We start from the raw sequence: 18,267 nt of genomic DNA, 5'->3' as shown, positions 1-18,267 counted from the left end.
GGCACCAGTGGTATGGGAGGTGGACTCGGACATTGAGCGGGCGTTACGGGTGGAGCCCGCGCCTCCCCAGTGTCCGGCTGGGAGGAAGTACATGCCGCTTGGTGTCCGGGAACAACCGATTCGGTGGGCTCACATCCTACCCTCCTCGGGTCACCCTGGGGTGGCAAGGACAGTGGGGGGGCCTCCGGGAGAAGTATTGGTGGCCCACCTTAGCTAGGGACGTTAGGGTTTATGTCTCTTCCTGTTCGGTATGCGCCCAGAGTAAGGCTCCTAGGCACCTTCCTATAGGGAATTTACAACCCCTCCCCGTTCCACAACGACCATGGTCTCACCTATCCATAGATTTCCTGACCGATCTCCCCCCGTCTCAGGGGAACACTACGGTTTTGGTGATTGTGGATTGGTTCTCTAAGTCCTGCCGTCTCCTCCCGTTGCCCGGTCTCCCTACAGCCCTACAGACTGCAGAGGAATTATTCACCCACGTCTTCCGGCACTACGGAGTAACGGAGGACATCGTCTCGGGTCGGGGTCCCCAGTTCACGTCTGGGGGTCTCGGTCAGCCTGACCTCCGGTTATCACCCCAAGAGTAATGGGCAGGTGGAGAGAGTGAACCAGGAGGTGGGTAGGTTTCTGCGGTCGTATTGCCAGGACCGGCCAGGGTAGTGGGCGAGATACATCCCCTGGGCTGAGATGGCCCAGAACTCACTACGCCACTCCTCTACTATCGTGTCCCCATTTCAGTGCGTGTTGGGGTAACAGCCGGTCCTGGCACCATGGCATCCGAGCAAGACCGAGGCTCCTGCAGTGGAGGAGTGGGTGCAGCGCTCCAAGGAGACCTGGAGGACCGTCCAGGGATCCCTCCATGAAGCCAGTGGACGGCAGAAGAGGAGTGCTGACCGCCACCGCAGTGAGGCCCCCGTGTTTGAACCGGGGGACAGGGTCTGGCTCTCGACCCGAACCCTGTGTCTGTCAGCGTAGTGTCCAGAGCATGGAGGCGCTACCAGGAGACAGGCCAGTACATCAGGAGACGTGGAGGTGGCCGTAGGAGGGCAACAACCCAGCAGCAGGACCACTACCTCCGCCTTTGTGCAAGGAGGATCAGGAGGAACACTGCCAGAGCCCTGCAAAATTACCTCCAGCAGGCCACAAATGTGCTTGTGTCTGCTCAAACGGTCAGAAACAGACTCCATGAGGGTGGTATGAGGGCCCGACGTCCACAGGTGGGGGTTGTGCTTACAGCCCAACACCGTGCAGGACGTTTGGCATTTTCCAGAGAACACCAAGATTAGCAAATTCACCACTGGCACCCTGTGCTCTTCACAGATGAAAGCAGGTTCACACTGAGCACATGACAGACATTACAGGGTCTGGATACGCCGTGGAGAACGTTCTGCTGCCTGCAACATCCTCCAGCATGACCGGTTTGGTGGTGGGTCAGTCATGGTGTGGGGTGGCATTTCTTTGGGGGGCCGCACAGCCCTCCATGTGCTCGCCACAGGTAGCCTGACTGCCATTAGGTACCGAGATGAGATCCTCAGACCCCTTGTGAGACCATATGCTGGTGCGGTTGGCCCTGGGTTCCTTCTAATGCAAGACAATGCTAGACCTCATGTGGCTGGAGTGTGTCAGCAGTTCCTGCAAGAGGAAGGCATTGATGCCTTCCTCCTGGCCCACCCGTTCCCCAGACCTGAATCCAATTGAGCACATCTGGGACATCATGTCTCGCTCCATCCACCAACGCCACGTTGCACCACAGACTGTCCAGGAGTTGTCGGATGCTTTAGTCCAGGTCTGGGAAGAGATCCCTCAGGAGACCATCCGCCACCTCATCAGGAGCATGCCCAGGCGTTGTAGGGAGGTCATACAGGCACGTGCAGGCCACACACACTACTGAGCCTCATTTTGACTTGTTTTAAGGACATTACATCAAAGTTTGATCAGCCTGTAGTGTGGTTTTCCACTTTAATTTTGAGTGTCATTCCAAATCCAGACCTCCATGGGTTGATAAATTTGATTTCCATTGATAACTTTTGTGTGATTTTGTTGTCAGCACATTCAACTATGTAAGGAAAAAAGTATTTAATAAGAATATTTCATTCATTCATTTATTTTAGTGTTCCCTTTATTTTTTTGAGCAGTGTAATATATATATATGCCCCACCCCCATATATATACAGTTGAAGTCGGATGTTTACATACACCTTAGCCAAATACATTTAAACTAAGTTTTTCACAATTCCTGACATTTAACCCTGTTTTAGGTCAGTTCGGATCACCAGTTTATTTTAAGAATGTGAAATGTCAGAATAATAGCAGAGAATGATTTATTCAGCTTTGATTTCATTCGTCACGTTCCAAGTGGGTCAGAAGTTTCACATACTCTCAATTAGTATTTGGTGGAATTGCCTTTAAAATGTTTCACTTGGGTCAAACATTTCGGGTAGCCTTCCACAAGCTTCCCACAATAAGTTGGGTGAATTTTGGCCCATTCCTCAAGACAGAGCTGGTGTAACTGAGTCAGGTTTGTAGGCCTCTTTGCTCGCACACGCTTCATCAGTTCTGCCCACAAATGTCCTATGGGATTGAGGTTAGGGCTTTGTGATGGCCACTCCAATACCTTGACTTTGTTGTCCTTAAGCCATTTTGCCACAATTTTGGAAGTATGCTTGGGGTCATTGTCCATATCGAAGACCCATTTGCGACCAACCTTTAACTTCCTGACTGATGTCTTGAGATGTTGCTTCAATATATCCACATCATTTTCCTACCTCATGATGCCATCTATTTTGTGAAGTGCACCAGTCCCTCCTGCAGCAAAGCACCCTCACAAGATGATGCTGCCACCCCTGTGCCTCAAGGCTGGGATGGTGTTCTTCGGCTTGCAAGCGTCCCCGTTTCTCCTCCAAACATAACGATGGTCATTATGGCCAAACAGTTCTATTTTTGTTTCATCAGACCAGAGGACATTTCTCCAAAAAGTACGATCTTTGTCCCCGTGTTCAGTTTCAAACCGTAGTCTGGCTTTTTTATGGTGGTTTTTGAGCAGTGGCTTCTTCCTTGCTGAGCGGCCTTTCAGGTTATGTCGATATAAGAATTGTTTTACTGTGGATATAGATACTTTTGCACTTGTTTCCTCCAGCATCTTCACAAGGTCATTTGCTGTTGTTCTGGGATTGATTTGCACTTTTCGCACCAAAGTACGTTCATCTCTAGGAGACAGAACGTGTCTCCTTCCTGACTGGTATGACGGCTGTGTGGTCCCATGTGTTTCTATTTCCATGTGTTTATACTTGTGTGCTATTGTTTGTACAGATGAACATGGTACCTTCAGGCGTTTGGAAATTTCTCCCATGGATGAACCAAACTTGTGGAGGTCTACAATTTTTTTTCTGGGGTCTTGGCTGATTTCTTTTGATTGTCCCATGATGTCAAGCAAAGAGGCACTGAGTTTGACGGTAGACCCTGTAATATATCCACAGGTACAACCCCAATTGACTCAAATGATGTCAATAAGCCTATCAGAAGCTTCTAAAGCCATGACATAATTTTCTGGAATTTTCCAAGCTGTTTAAAGGCACAGTCAACTTAGTGTATGTAAACTTCTGACCCACCTGAGTTGTGATACAGTGAATTATTGGTGAAATAATCTGTCTGTAAACAAATGTTGGAAAAATGACTTGTCAGCACAAAGTAGATGTCCTAACTGACTTGCCAAAACTATAGTTTGTTAACAAGAAATTTGTGGAGTGGTTGAAAAACAAGATTTAATGACTCCAACCTAAATGTACATAAACTTCCGACTTCAACTGTATTATCCTTGACAAACTCATTTATTCTCCTCTTTGACTGTGCGTTTTCGACAGTTTTTACTTTTGGACGATGGTCTGAGGGTCCATTGGTTGCTTCTCAGCCGTTCGCAGCCAATGGCCAGCAGTTTCTTACTTGTGATAAAAATGGATTTTTGCCATAATTTGTTTGAGTCATTATTTAATTATTTAATGGAACAAATCAAACAAATTTCATAAGCAATTCATGGTAACCTCATTAACAATTCATTTAGACCAGCCGTTTATTTGAAACAGGCATTTATTTTGCTGAAATGTGACTGAGTTTGATTTAAGTTTTATGGTAGTTAACATTTAATTTAGATGGTTTTTGGGAAAGCCTTTCCATCTTCCAGAAGACGGTTAGGTCTATTTTTCCTGTTCCTTAATTGTTTGAAACCTGGACGTTTTACTTAAAATTGAGGCATGTCTTACCTTGCTTCAAAGTTGCCTATAGCTAAAATCCCACCATAGAAACATGGAGGCAATTATTTTATAAAGACTTCCTCATATGTGTTCTCCTGTTCTATTGGTTTCCTTTCAACTTACTTTCATTGTCTAGCAGCCAAAGGCATTATCCTAGTCATAAAATATAAGCAATCCATGACAATTGTTGCATCTTTAGATCTCCCCTCTTTCTAAATTTCGAATGGACATTTCCATCGCTGTCCATGAAACCACTCACATGTGCAGTGCTCATTTTAGAACAGCGTTCTACAACCATGCAAATTGCTCCGCCCAAAAAATTGAAGAAATAATAGCTTATCAACATTTTAAGCTAAACATTCTGATCTGATCCATCAGCCCAATTAATTTATACAGCGTATACCTCCACTAGACTACTTTGGTATGCATAGTGGGGATTAAATAATGACTATACACAATGTCCATTGAAAAGTAAGTGGTATATACGACGTATGCCTGCATATACCCTCCACTACATCACTGGCCAATAGTTTTTCCTGACCTTTTGACCTGACCAGGAAAATGTTTGGGTTCCCCCACTGGGTTTGTGGTTTTCCTGAACCAGAGTGTGTACTGTACCCAGCCCTACTACTAAATTGTCGGGCTGTTGGTGGGTGCAGGTAGCTGATGGATGTTAGTCTGTAGCTCTGATCTCTGCAGCTCTGACTCACTGTTTAACTGCAGGCCAATGAGCAGCAACATCAAACTGAGCAGGACGTATATGATAAAGGGACCCCATAGCAATCAAACACACACATAGAGCCTGCAAACAGTGGACAAGACAAAGACCCATACAAATCTTGTGTGAGAAGGACCCCTATGTGAGTCTATGGAGAGTCCGTCATACGACAGTTACTGTATTAGATATTCCACTTCACGAGAAGTCAGACAGAAGGAGTTTAAAGCTTGCTCAATTTTTCTAGACTATTATTACTAAGAGCTTTCACAAGTAGCAAAGGTTCGGGCAAATACATAACCATCACACTATGGAAATATTGGCTCGTTAGGGGTTGCGTTGAGTAAATGGTGACAGTCGGTTGAGTGGAGCACTGTACCTCCCTAAAGGCCGCTTGGGTCACATTTTTCTCAGAACCTATTTAGAAGTGCTGGTCCATCCCTCCGGAGGAGGACAGTAACAGTTACATGACGCCTAATGCTCAAGGTGGGGTGGCCGCGGGAATGCTGTGTCCTCAGGCAAATTGTGTTTCACCCAGCTAGACGTCAAGGACCCCAAGGACGTCAAGATGAGAGAGGGGTGGGGGTTGTGTCATCTCCAACAGTAGAGGAGAGGACACAGGGACATGCTGCTGCTGCACTCTTTCTAGACACCACACTGTGTGCATTCTGATAAATCAGTAGCCTACGCAACGTCTAACAGTGTGGACCGTGCAAACAATGACTATAGCTTTTTCTCATTTGTGATGCTAGTATCTGGAAAAGAGGATTGCTGGGTGCCAAAAGTATTATGGCAATTCTGTCTCAACACCGAAACCATGACCAACTGTTTACACTGAGCTGAGTCAATACTACTCCGCATTGTCATCTGCTTTTACACTATCCTGTACAAAGAAACTTTCAGACTCATTGTACCATTATCACTATGTTATCTGATGGCTGCTTCAGTGTGTATCACAGTATACTGTAGTTAAGAAGTTGATGATTAATAAAAAGCCATAATGTATGTGGGCCTGAGGGAGATCTGGATGTGATGAGCTGTCTTAGCTGGACCACGATAGTCACATAGTTTAGACATTATAGAAGTGGAGCATGAGAGAGAGTGCAGTTCCAGGAAGAACGGGGGCCTTCGTGGCTTTGCATGCTTTTCCAGTGACAGGAGACGTGTGCATCTCTTTAGCTAGCGATCTATCTCTCTCTCAAATCAAGTTGAATCAAATTGTATTTGTCACATGCGCCAAATACAACAGGTGTAGACCTTACAGTGAAATGCTTACTTACAAGCCCTAACAAACAACACAGTTAAAAAAAAAAAATGTAAATACCTTAAAAAAAACATTAGAATAAGGAATCAAAGTTTAAAAATAATTAAAGAGCAGCAGTAAAATAACAATAGCGAGGCTATATACAGGGGGTACCGGTACAGAGTCAACGTGCGGGGGCATCAGTTAGTCAAGGAAATCTTGGTCCCTGAATAGGGAGTAGTAGGGATGGATGTGTTGTGTCAGGTCATCACTAGTTACCACAGCCACAAAGTTATAAACCCTGCCTATTTATACAACTGATCATCTTAAAATGTGATTTTAAACCTAACGTTAGCTTAACCATAACCATACTGCTAATCTTATTCCCAACCTTTAAAAAACTTAGCAGAGCTCATGCCTTTCAAGCAACTCTTTTCAAATCATCATTAGACTCACATCTCCCTCAACGTCAGTAAGACAAAAGAGATGACCGTGGACTACAGGAAAAGGAATGGAGGTCGAACACGGCCCCAATCACATCAATGGGTGGATCCGGTCGAGAGTTTCAAGGTCCTTGGTGTCCACATCACCAACAAACTATCATGGTCCAAACACAACAAGAAAGTTGTGAAGAGGGAACGACAATGCCTTTTCCACCTCAGGAGACTGAGAAGATTTGGCATGGGTCCTCAGATCCTCAAAAAGTTCTACAGCTGTACCATCGAGAGCATCCTGACCACCACCTGGTATGGCAACTGCTCGGCATCCGACCGTAAGGCGCTACAGAGGGTACTGCGCACAGCCCAGTACATCACTGGGGCCAAGTTTCCTGCCATCCAGGACCTATGTACTAGGCGGGGTCAGAGGAAGGCCCAAACAATTGTCTTGGTGTATTTGGACCATGATAGTTTGTTGGTGATGTGGACACCAAGGAACTTGAAACTCTCGAACCGCTCCACTACAGCTACGCTGATGTTAATGGGGGCCTTGCTAGAAATAGACAAAGAAATAGGAGTACCTATTTATTTGTTATTTGTTGACCACTCAACACAGAATAGCCCATGTGCGCACTCCCTCAAATCGTTTGGAGAAAATATCCTTTCTATTTTATTCAGCTTTGTTCAACTGTATTCGTCATACTATAAAATAATGCCACAAAATGTTAAGAAAATCCTGTCTACTATAAGAACTAGTGTAGCGCACAGCCATTTGGCATAGCCAGACCAGGACCTAACATAAGGACAACTCAGAGTATGCTATTCTGTTCTTCTGAAATAGACTACATTTTCATCATATCATGTTTCTTTAGACCTGTCTAAAATAAATCATGGATTCATTGTGAAGGTATAGGCTATATTACATGGATTTATTAGACTTTTTACAATGTAGATGTTCCAAAGGTCGGCAGTGGCTGGAAGCCAGGAGATGCTAAATGTGTTTATGTTAATTAACGGTCAATTACTGTGAGACCAACAGTTATTTGCTTGACAATACCTAGGTGTCTGGTTAGACTGTAAACTCTCCTTCCAGACTCACATTAAGATTCTCATATCCAAAATTAAATCTAGAATCAGCTTCCTATTTCGCAACAAAGCCTCCTTCACTCATGCTGCCAAACATACCCTCGTAAAACTGAACATCCTACCGATCCTTGACTTCGGCGATGTCATTTACAAAATAGCAACACACTACTCAGCAAATGGATGTAGTCTATCACAGTGCCATCTGTTTTATCACCAAAGCCCCATATACTACCCACCACTGTGACCTGTATGCTCTCGTTGGCTGGCCCTCACTACATATCCGTCGCCAAACCCACTGGCTCCAGGTCATCTACATGTCTTTGCTAGGTAAAGCCCTGCCTTATCTCAGCTCACTGGTCACCATAGCAACACCCACCCATGGCACACGCTGCAGCAGGTATATGGCACTGGTCATCCCCAAAGCCAACACACCTTTCCTTCCAGTTCTCTGCTGCCAATGACTGGAACGAATTGCAAAAATCTCTGAAGCTGGAGTCTTATATTTCCCTCTCTAACTTTAAGCGTCAGCTGTCAGAGCAGCTTACCGATCACTGTACCTGTACACAGCCCATCTGTAAATAACACACCCAACTACCTCATCCCCATATTATTACTTACCCTCTTGCTATTTTGCACCCCAGTGTCTCTACTTCCACATCATCATCTGCACATCTATTAATGCTAAATTGTAATTATTTATTGCCTACCTCCCTACTCTTCTACATTTGCACACACTGTACATAGATTTACAATTTTTCTTTGTGTTATTGACTGTACGTTTGTTCATGTGTAACTCTGTTGCTTTTGTCGCACTGCTTTGCTTTATCTTGGCCAGGTCGCAGTTGTAAATGTGAACTTGTTTTCAACTGGCCTACGTGGTTAAATAAAGGTGAAATTATTACTTTTTTTTAAAACAATCACCAACTGACAAAATTCCATGACAGCCAAAGCCCTAATTATAGTATGGCTTATCCTATATAACTACTGCTTTACACACCTTTTCTATTCATATACGGTCCATACTGTCTTTACACACCATAAAGACATTCAGAAAGTATTCACAACCCTTGACCTTTTACACATTTTGTTGTGTTACAGTCTGAATATAAAATGGACTAAATTGAGTTTTTTTGTCACTGGCTTACACACAATACCCCATAATGTCAAAGTGGAATCATGTTTTTAGAAATGTTTAGAAATTCATGAGTCAATTATTCAACCCCTTTGTTATGACAAGCCTAAATAAATTCTGGAGTAAAAATATAACAACATAATAAGTTGCATGGACTAATAGTGTTTAACATGATTTTTTAATGACTACCTCATCTCTGTACCCTACACATAAGGTCCTTCAGTCGAGCAGTGAATTTCAAACACAGATCCAACCACAAAGACCAGGGAGGTATTCCAATGCCGCACAAAAAAGGGCACCTATTGGTAGTCTATGGTGAAAGTTGGGATGGGCTGAGAGTGGCTGAAGTTTGGGATTAAATAGCTTATTGTTATGTGACTGCTTTATATAAAATAAAGATATTTGTCCTCTGATGGGGGGGGGGGGGGTGGCGGAGGAGTTAATGAAAAACCATAAAAAAATAGAAAAAGAATAGAAAAAAATAACAATTGTCAAGACTTTCGCCAACGTCGGCTCTTCTTGTTCGGGCGGCGTTCGGGGATCGACGTCACTGGCTTTCTAGCCATCGCCACTCCATTTTTCATATATCCATTTGTTTTGTCTTGTTCCCTGCACACCTGGTTTTCATTCCCCAATCAATCTACATGTATTTAGTCCTCAGTTCCCCATCATGTCTTTGTGTAAGCTTGTTTGTGACACGTGTGTATTGTTGACGCGCCAGACTGGCTTGTTTTTTACATGTAATTTTTCACAAAAATGTTTATTGTTAAACACAATTTTTGTGACTGTTTTGCGTGTTTTGCACTTTTGCCTAAATAAAGTGTGCGCCTGTTCACAAATCACTGCTCTCCTGCACCTGACTTCGCTACCAGTACGCACACAGCTGACAACAAAGCAACTTCCGGCGCCGACAGAGATGGCCGCCTCGCTTCACGTTCCTAGGAAACTATGCAGTTTTTTGTTTTTTTACGTGTTATTTCTTACATTAGTATCCCAGGTCATCTTAGGTTTCATTTCATACAGTCGAGAAGAACTACTGAATATAAGATCAGCGTCAACTCACCATCAGTACGACCAAGAATATGTTTTCCGCGACGCGGATCCTGTGTTCTGCCTTACAAACAGGACAACGGAAAGGATCGCATGCGACTCCGAAAAAGAGGGAAACGAGGCGGTCTTCTGGTCAGACTCCGAAAAAGGGCACATCGCGCACCACTCCCCAGCATCCTTCTTGCCAATGTCCAGTCTCTTGACAACAAGGTTGACGAAATCCGAGCAAGGGTGGCATTCCAGAGGAATATCAGAGACTGCAACGTTCTCTGCTTCACGGAAACATGGCTCACTGGAGAGACGCCAACCGATGCGGTGCAGCCAACGGGTTTCTCCACGCATCGCGCCGACAGAAAAAAACATCTTTCTGGTAAGAAGAGTGGCGGGGCGTATGCCTCATGACTAACGAGACATGGTGTGATGAAGGAAACATACAGGAACTCAAATCCTTCTGTTCACCTGATTTAGAATTCCTCAATATCAAATGTAGACCGCATTATCTTCCAAGAGAATTCTCTTCGATTATAATCACAGCCGTATATATCCACCCCCAAGCAGACATATCGATGGCTCTGAACGAACTTTATTTAACTCTTTGCAAACTGGAAACCATTTATCCGGAGGCTGCATTCATTGTAGCTGGGGATTTTAATAATATAATAATATATAATAATAATAATAATAATAACAAAGCTAATCTGAAAACAAGACTCCCTAAATTTTATCAGCATATCGATTGCGCAACCAGGGGTGGTAAAACCTTGGATCATTGTTACTCTAACTTCCGCGACGCATATAAGGCCCTGCCCCGCCCCCCTTTCGGAAAAGCTGACCACGACTCCATTTTGCTGATCCCTGCCTACAGGCAGAAACTAAAACAAGAGGCTCCCACGCTGAGGTCTGTCCAACGCTGGTCAGACCAAGCTGACTCCACACTCTAAGACTGCTTCCATCACGTGGACTGGGACATGTTTCGTATTGCGTCAGATAAAAATATTGACGAATACGCTGATTCGGTGTGCGAGTTCATTAGAACGTGCGTCGAAGATGTCGTTCCCATAGCAACGATAAAAACATTCCCTAACCAGAAACCGTGGATTGATGGCAGCATTCGTGTGAAACTGAAAGCGCAAACCACTGCTTTTAATCAGGGCAAGGTGACCGGAAACATGACAGAATATAAACAATGCAGCTATTCACTCCGCAAGGCTATTAAACAAGCTAAGCGTCAGTACAGAGACAAAGTGGAATCTCAATTCAATAGCTCAGACACAAGAGGCATGTGGCAGGGTCTACAGTCAATCACGGACTACAAGAAGAAACCCGGGACCAGGATGTCTTGCTCCCAGGCAGACTAAATAACTTTTTTGCCCGCTTTGAGGACAATACAGTGCCACTGACACGGCCTGCAACGAAAACATGCGGTCTCTCCTTCACTGCAGCCGAGGTGAGTAAGACATTTAAACGTGTTAACCCTCGCAAGGCTGCAGGCCCAGACGGCATCCCCAGCCGCGCCCTCAGAGCATTCGCAGACCAGCTGGCCGGTGTGTTTACGGACATATTCAATCAATCCCTATACCAGTCTGCTGTTCCCACATGCTTCAAGAGGGCCACCATTGTTCCTGTTCCCAAGAAAGCTAAGGTAACTGAGCTAAACGACTACCGCCCCGTAGCACTCACTTCCGTCATCATGAAGTGCTTTGAGAGACTAGTCAAGGACCATATCACCTCCACCCTACCTGACACCCTAGACCCACTCCAATTTGCTTACCGCCCAAATCGTCACAGACGATGCAATCTCAACCACACTGCACACTGCCCTAACCCACCTGGACAAGAGGAATACCTATGTGAGAATGCTGTTCATCGACTACAGCTCGGCATTCAACACCATAGTACCCTCCAAGCTCGTCATCAAGCTCGAGACCCTGGGTCTCGACCCCGCCCTGTGCAACTGGGTATTGGACTTCCTGACGGGCCACCCCAAGGTGGTGAGGGTAGGTAAAAACATCTCCACCCGTTGATCCTCAACACGGGGGCCCCACAAGGTTGCGTTCTGAGCCCTCTCCTTTACTCCCTGTTCACCCACACTGCGTGGCCATGCAGACCTCCAACTCAATCATCAAGTTTGCGGACGACACCACAGTGGTAGGCTTGATTACCAACGACGACGAGACGGCCTACAGGGAGGAGGTGAGGGCCCTCGGAGTGTGGTGTCAAGAAAATAACCTCACATTCAACGTCAACAAAACAAAGGCAATTAATGTGGACTTCAGGAAACAGCAGAGGGAGCACCCCCCTATCCACATCGACGGGACAGTAGTGGAGAGGGTAGTAAGTTTTAAGTTCCTCGGCGTACACATCACAGACAAACTGAATTGGTCCACCCATATAGACAGCGTTGTGAAGAAGGCGCAGCAGCGCCTCTTCAACCTCAGGAGGCTGAAGAAATTTGGCTTGTCACCAAAAGCACTCACAAACTTCTACAGATGCACAATCGAGAGCATCCTGTTGGGCTGTATCACTGCCTGGTATGGCAACCTGCTCCGCCCACAACCGTAAGGCTCTCCAGAGGGTAGTGAGGTCTGCACAATGCATCACCGGGGGCAAACTACCTGCCCTCCTGGACACCTGCACCACCCGATGTCACAGGAAGGCCATAAAGATCATCAAGGACAACAACCACCCGAGCCACTGCCTGTTCACCCCACTATCGTCCAGAAGGCGAGGTCAGTACAGGTGCATCAAAGCAGGGACCGAGAGACTGAAAAACAGCTTCTATCTCAAGGCCATCAGACTGTTAAACAGCCACCACTAACATTGAGTGGCTGCTGCCAACACACTGACTCAACTCCAGCCAATTTAATAATGGGAATTTATGTAAAATATATCACTAGCCACTTTAAACAATGCCACTTAATATAATGTTTACATACCCTACATTACTCATCTCATATGTATATTTATATACTGTACTCTATATCATCTACTGCATCTTTATGTAATACATGTATCACTAGCCACTTTAAACTCTGCCACTTTGTTTACATACCCTATATTACTCATCTCATTTGTATATACTGTACTTGATACCATCTACTGCATCTTGCTTATGCCGTTCTGTACCATCACTCATTCATATATCTTTATGTACATATTCTTTATCCTTTTACACTTGTGTGTATAAGGTAGTAGTTGTGGAATTGTTAGTTAAATTACTCGTTGGTTATTACTGCATTGTCGGAACTAGAAGCACAAGCATTTTGCTACACTCGCATTAACATCTGCTCACCAAAATCCAGCACAGCCATACAGTCTCCATAGACAATCAATGGCAGTAGAATGGCCTTACTGAAGAGCTCAGTGACTTTCAGCGTGGCACCGTCATAGTTTGCCACCTTTCCAACAAGTCAGTTCATCAAATTTCTGCCCTGCTAGAGCTGCCCCGGTCTACTGTACAGTAAGTACTGTTATTGTGAAGTGGAAATGTCTAGGAGCAACAACGGCTCAGACGTGAATTGGTATGCCACACAAGCTCGCAGAACGGACCACCGAGTGCTGAAGCGCATAACAATCACCTGTCCTTGGTTACAACACTCACTACCAAGTTCCAAACTGTCTCTGGAAGCAAGGTCAGCACAAGAACTGTTCGTCGTGAACTTCATGAAAGGGGTTTCCATGGCCGAGTAGCTGCACACAAGCCTAAGATCACCATGTGCAATGCCAAGCGTTGGCAGGACTGGTGTTAAGCTGGACGCCATTGGACTCTGGAGTGATGAATCATGCTTCTGGCTGTTCAACAGACGAATCTGGGTTTGGGATAGGCCAGGAGAATGCTACCTGCTCGCATATATAGTGCCAACTGTAAAGTTTGGTGGAGGAGGATTAATGGTCTGGGGCTGTTTTTTTATGGTTTGGGCTAGGCCCCCTAGTTCCAGTGAAGGGAAATCTTAATGCTACAGCATAAAATGACATTCTAAACAATTCTGTGCTTCCAACTTTGGGGAAGGCCCTTTCCTGTTTCAGCATGACAATGCCCCCATGCACAAAGCGAAGTCCATACAGAAATAGTTTGTTGAGATCGGTGTGGAAGAACTTGACTGGCCTGCACAGAGCCCTGACCTCAAGCCCATCGAACACCTTTGGGATGAATTGGAACGCCAACTGCGAGCCAGGCCTAATCGCCCAACATCAGTGCCCGACCTTACTAATGATTGTGGCTGAATGGAAGCAAGTCCCTGTAGCAATGGTCCAACATCGAGTGGAAAGCCTTCCAGAAGAGTTGTTGTTATAGCAGCAAAGGGGGACCAACTCCATATTAATGCCCATGATTTGGGAATGAGCTGTTCGACGAACAAGTGTCCACATACGTTTGGTCATGTAGTGTATATTAGTGCTTTATTTTTCATCTTTATTTTTATATATATATATTTTTACATATGTTTGAATTTTTCTTCCACTTTGATAAGAGTATTTTGTGTATATCGTTGACAACAAATTACAATTAAATACATTTTAATCCCACTTTGTAATAACAAAATGTAGCAAAGTTCAAGTGTGAATACTTTCTGAAGGCAACTGTATTACTGCACTATAGGAGCTAGAAACACAACTATTCCTCTACACTTGCGATAACATCTTCAAATCTTAACCAAAAATACTGAATACTGTATGAACTCCTCATTTCCCCTTGTTGCACCCTGATACTGTATTGTGACCCAGAAAACAAGATGATTATCTCTCCAAGATCATTTTAAAAACTACGTTTGAGAGGGCCAGGAACAAGAGACAAGAGGAGCCAAACAGTAGATGACAGAAGCAGAGTTGGAGGTACTGTTCTCATCTGTGCTCCTTTGTTCTCAACATTAGCCAGATGCTGCAATTAGACAACAAAGCCGGACCAATTACTGCGACCCAGGGGGACGTGCTGCTACGGACTGAATAACACACTGCCAGATCACAGAGGATCTAAGAAGCGATATCCTTATGTTCTCCTTCCTTCAATGTTCTCCTTCTTAAGAGACATGACCACGTGCTTTGATGATCTGTGAGGACACTGAGACTGAGTGACACTGGCAGTGGCAGGAATTTTCCTGAGTTTGTGACTTAACCAGGGAAAACTCCCGGCCATAGTTATATGTCTATGGCCCTGAATTTTCACCTGGTCATTGTAAATTGGCCCAGCATTCTCCGGGTTTGGCCGGGGTAGGCCGCCATTGTAAATAAGAATTTGTTCTTATTAACTGACTTGCCTAGTTAAATAAAGGTTCAATAAAAATCATTTTCCTTTTTTGTTAAATGGCTTAGACCTCATTGACGGCCTGGGATGAGTTGGAAGGTGTACCTACCTTCTCCTGGTACTGGCGCCGGGATGAGTCCAGGGACTGGATAAGGGCGGTGGCGTGGCCGATGAACATGGCGTAGCAGGTGGCTCCCACGATCATACTGAGCATGGTCAACCAGATATCAGACATGCTCTCTGGGGCTTGGCGCCCATAACCGATACACAGCATGTGACTCATGGCTTTGAACAGGGCAAAGGAGTACAGCTCGCTCCACGAGTCATTCTGTTGGGAGAGAAAGAGCAGGGTTTCTATTACAAAAGAGTGCATTATAGAGAAAGAGCAGGGTTTCTATTACAAAAGAGTGCATTATAGAGAAAGAGCAGGGTTTCTATTACAAAAGAGTGCATTATAGAGAAAGAGCAGGGTTTCTATTACAAAAGAGTGCATTATAGAGAAAGAGCAGGGTTTCTATTACAAAAGAGTGCATTATAGAGAAAGAGCAGGGTTTCTATTACAAAAGAGTGCATTATAGAGAAAGAGCAGGGTTTCTATTACAAAAGAGTGCATTATAGAGAAAGAGCAGGGTTTCTATTACAAAAGAGTGCATTATAGAGAAAGAGTAACACTGCAATAAAACCACATTTTCAATATCACTGAGCCGAAACAAGACTACGGTCAACGGTCAACCTAAAACTCTCAAATCCTAAGGCTTCAGTGAGAAATGAAAAGATAGTGGAAAGACAGAGAGAGAAAGATGGAGATAGAGAGGCAATAAAAGAAAGTGTGTGAAAGAAAGCTGCAATCCCACTTCTGTAGTAGCTAAGACATTATGACTCCATTGTGCAAGCTAGCTGCTTGTTGAAGGACTAATCACTCCAGCACAGTGCTGTTGGTTCAGGTGTAGAAGGCCACTTCAGACTGGGCTCTAATGAGGAGCCACTCTGCCTTTGATTTGTCTATACAGTGAGACTAGAGAAATGTTAAACACTCTCTCCTCAGCCCGCCAACAGCAACACTGACTAAGAAACGCTGCCTGGCTACAGGTGTAATCCTTTAGAGTGATGTCACTGCTTCTACTCAGCTAATTGTAGGACTGTTGGTTCGGAGTTAGATTGTCATGGCTGTACAAAGCAGAGCCAAAGAGAGCAGTCCCAACTGTCATTGATTGACTCCTGGATTGGATTGTATCCGTTTTGAATTTCACTCGACCCCATTTGCATTCCATTAAAAAATATTTTGTTGGGAAATGGTTCAGGGGGAAATAAAGGGAAATGTGAGGGAGGCATCAGATTGTTTTAAAATGTGACAGAGGGATGTGGATGGAAGGAAATAACGGGACGGTAATAGATAGGTGCTGATCTTGGGGGCACTCAGCACTGCCAACGGATGTGTATGCATGTGTGCTCATATGGCCCTTCCTCTCTCTCTCTGTGCTAGGGGAAGCTTCAGCCCCCGACCTGGTCCCAACGCCTTGGGTGTGTGACAGAGGCAGAGCTCTCTCTCTCTCTGTGCTAGGGGCAGCTTCAGCCCCCGACCTGGTCCCAACACCTTGGGTGTGTGACAGAGGCAGAGCTCTCTCTCTCTCTCTCTGTGCTAGGGGAAGATTCAGCCCCCGACCTGGTCCCAACGCCTTGGGTGTGTGACAGAGGCAGAGCTCTCTCTCTCTCTGTGCTAGGGGCAGCTTCAGCCCCCGACCTGGTCCCAACGCCTTGGGTGTGTGACAGAGGCAGAGCTCTCTCTCTCTCTGTGCTAGGGGAAGCTTCAGCCCCTGACCTGGTCCCAACGCCTTGGGTGTGTGACAGAGGCAGAGCTCTCTCTCTCTCTGTGCTAGGGGCAGCTTCAGCCCCCGACCTGGTCCCAACGCCTTGGGTGTGTGACAGAGGCAGAGCTCTCTCTCTCTCTGTGCTAGGGGCAGCTTCAGCCCCCGACCTGGTCCCAACGCCTTGGGTGTGTGACAGAGGTAGAGCTCTCTCTCTCTGTGCTAGGGGAAGCTTCAGCCCCCGACCTGGTCCCAACGCCTTGGGTGTGTGACAGAGGCAGAGCTCCTTCTCTCTGTCTGTGCTAGGGGAAGCTTCAGCCCCCGACCTGGTCCCAACGCCTTGGGTGTGTGACAGAGGCAGAGCTCTCTCTCTCTCTGTGCTAGGGGCAGCTTCAGCCCCCGACCTGGTCCCAACGCCTTGGGTGTGTGACAGAGGCAGAGCTCTCTCTCTCTCTCTCTCTCTCTGTGCTAGGGGAAGCTTCAGCCCCCGACCTGGTCCCAACGCCTTGGGTGTGTGACAGAGGCAGAGCTCCTTCTCTCTCTCTGTGCTAGGGGAAGCTTCAGCCCCCGACCTGGTCCCAACGCCTTGGGTGTGTGACAGAGGCAGAGCTCTCTCTCTCTCTGTGCTAGGGGCAGCTTCAGCCCCCGACCTGGTCCCAACGCCTTGGGTGTGTGACAGAGGCAGAGCGCTCTCTCTCTCTGTGCTAGGGGAAGCTTCAGCCCCCGACCTGGTCCCAACGCCTTGGGTGTGTGACAGAGGCAGAGCTCTCTCTCTCTCTGTGCTAGGGGAAGCTTCAGCCCCCGACCTGGTCCCAACGCCTTGGGTGTGTGACAGAGGCAGAGCTCTCTCTCTCTCTGTGCTAGGGGCAGCTTCAGCCCCCGACCTGGTCCCAACGCCTTGGGTGTGTGACAGAGGCAGAGCTCTCTCTCTCTCTCAAATCAATTTACGGGCTTTATTGGAATGGGAAACATATGTTAACGTTGCCAAAGCAAGAGAACTAAACAATAAACAAAAGTGGAATAAACAATACAAATGAACAGTAAACATTACACTCACAAAAGTTCAGAAACAATAAAGACATTACAAATGTCATATGTGCAAATAGTTAAAGTAAAAAAGGGAAGATAAATCAACATAAATATGGGTTGTATTTACAACGGTGTTGTTCTTCTCTGGTTGCACTTTTCTTGTGGCAACAGGTCACAAATCTTGATGCTGTGATGGCACACCCTGGTATTTCACCCAATAGATATGGGAGTTTATAACAATTGGGTTTGTTTTCTAATAGCATTCTAGTTTGATAATAGCA

At 45.7% G+C, this 18,267-nt stretch overlaps 1 protein-coding gene across 1 annotated transcript in view; it reads right to left on the bottom strand.

Moving 5' to 3' along the window:
* The window catches only part of LOC123999362 (potassium/sodium hyperpolarization-activated cyclic nucleotide-gated channel 2-like), a 100,700-nt gene that overhangs the window by 26,383 nt on the left and 56,050 nt on the right, over window positions 1-18,267 (bottom strand). Inside the window, exon 4 of the mRNA XM_046305039.1 lies at window positions 15,262-15,480. Coding sequence (XP_046160995.1) covers window positions 15,262-15,480 — 219 coding nt within the window. The remainder of the gene's footprint in view (window positions 1-15,261; window positions 15,481-18,267) is intronic.

The sequence above is a fragment of the Oncorhynchus gorbuscha genome, linkage group LG02 (assembly GCF_021184085.1).
Source record: "Oncorhynchus gorbuscha isolate QuinsamMale2020 ecotype Even-year linkage group LG02, OgorEven_v1.0, whole genome shotgun sequence".
NCBI lineage: Eukaryota > Metazoa > Chordata > Actinopteri > Salmoniformes > Salmonidae > Oncorhynchus > Oncorhynchus gorbuscha.
The sequence above is the reverse complement of the archived record's forward strand: the minus strand, read 5'-3'. Positions and strand labels throughout refer to the sequence as shown.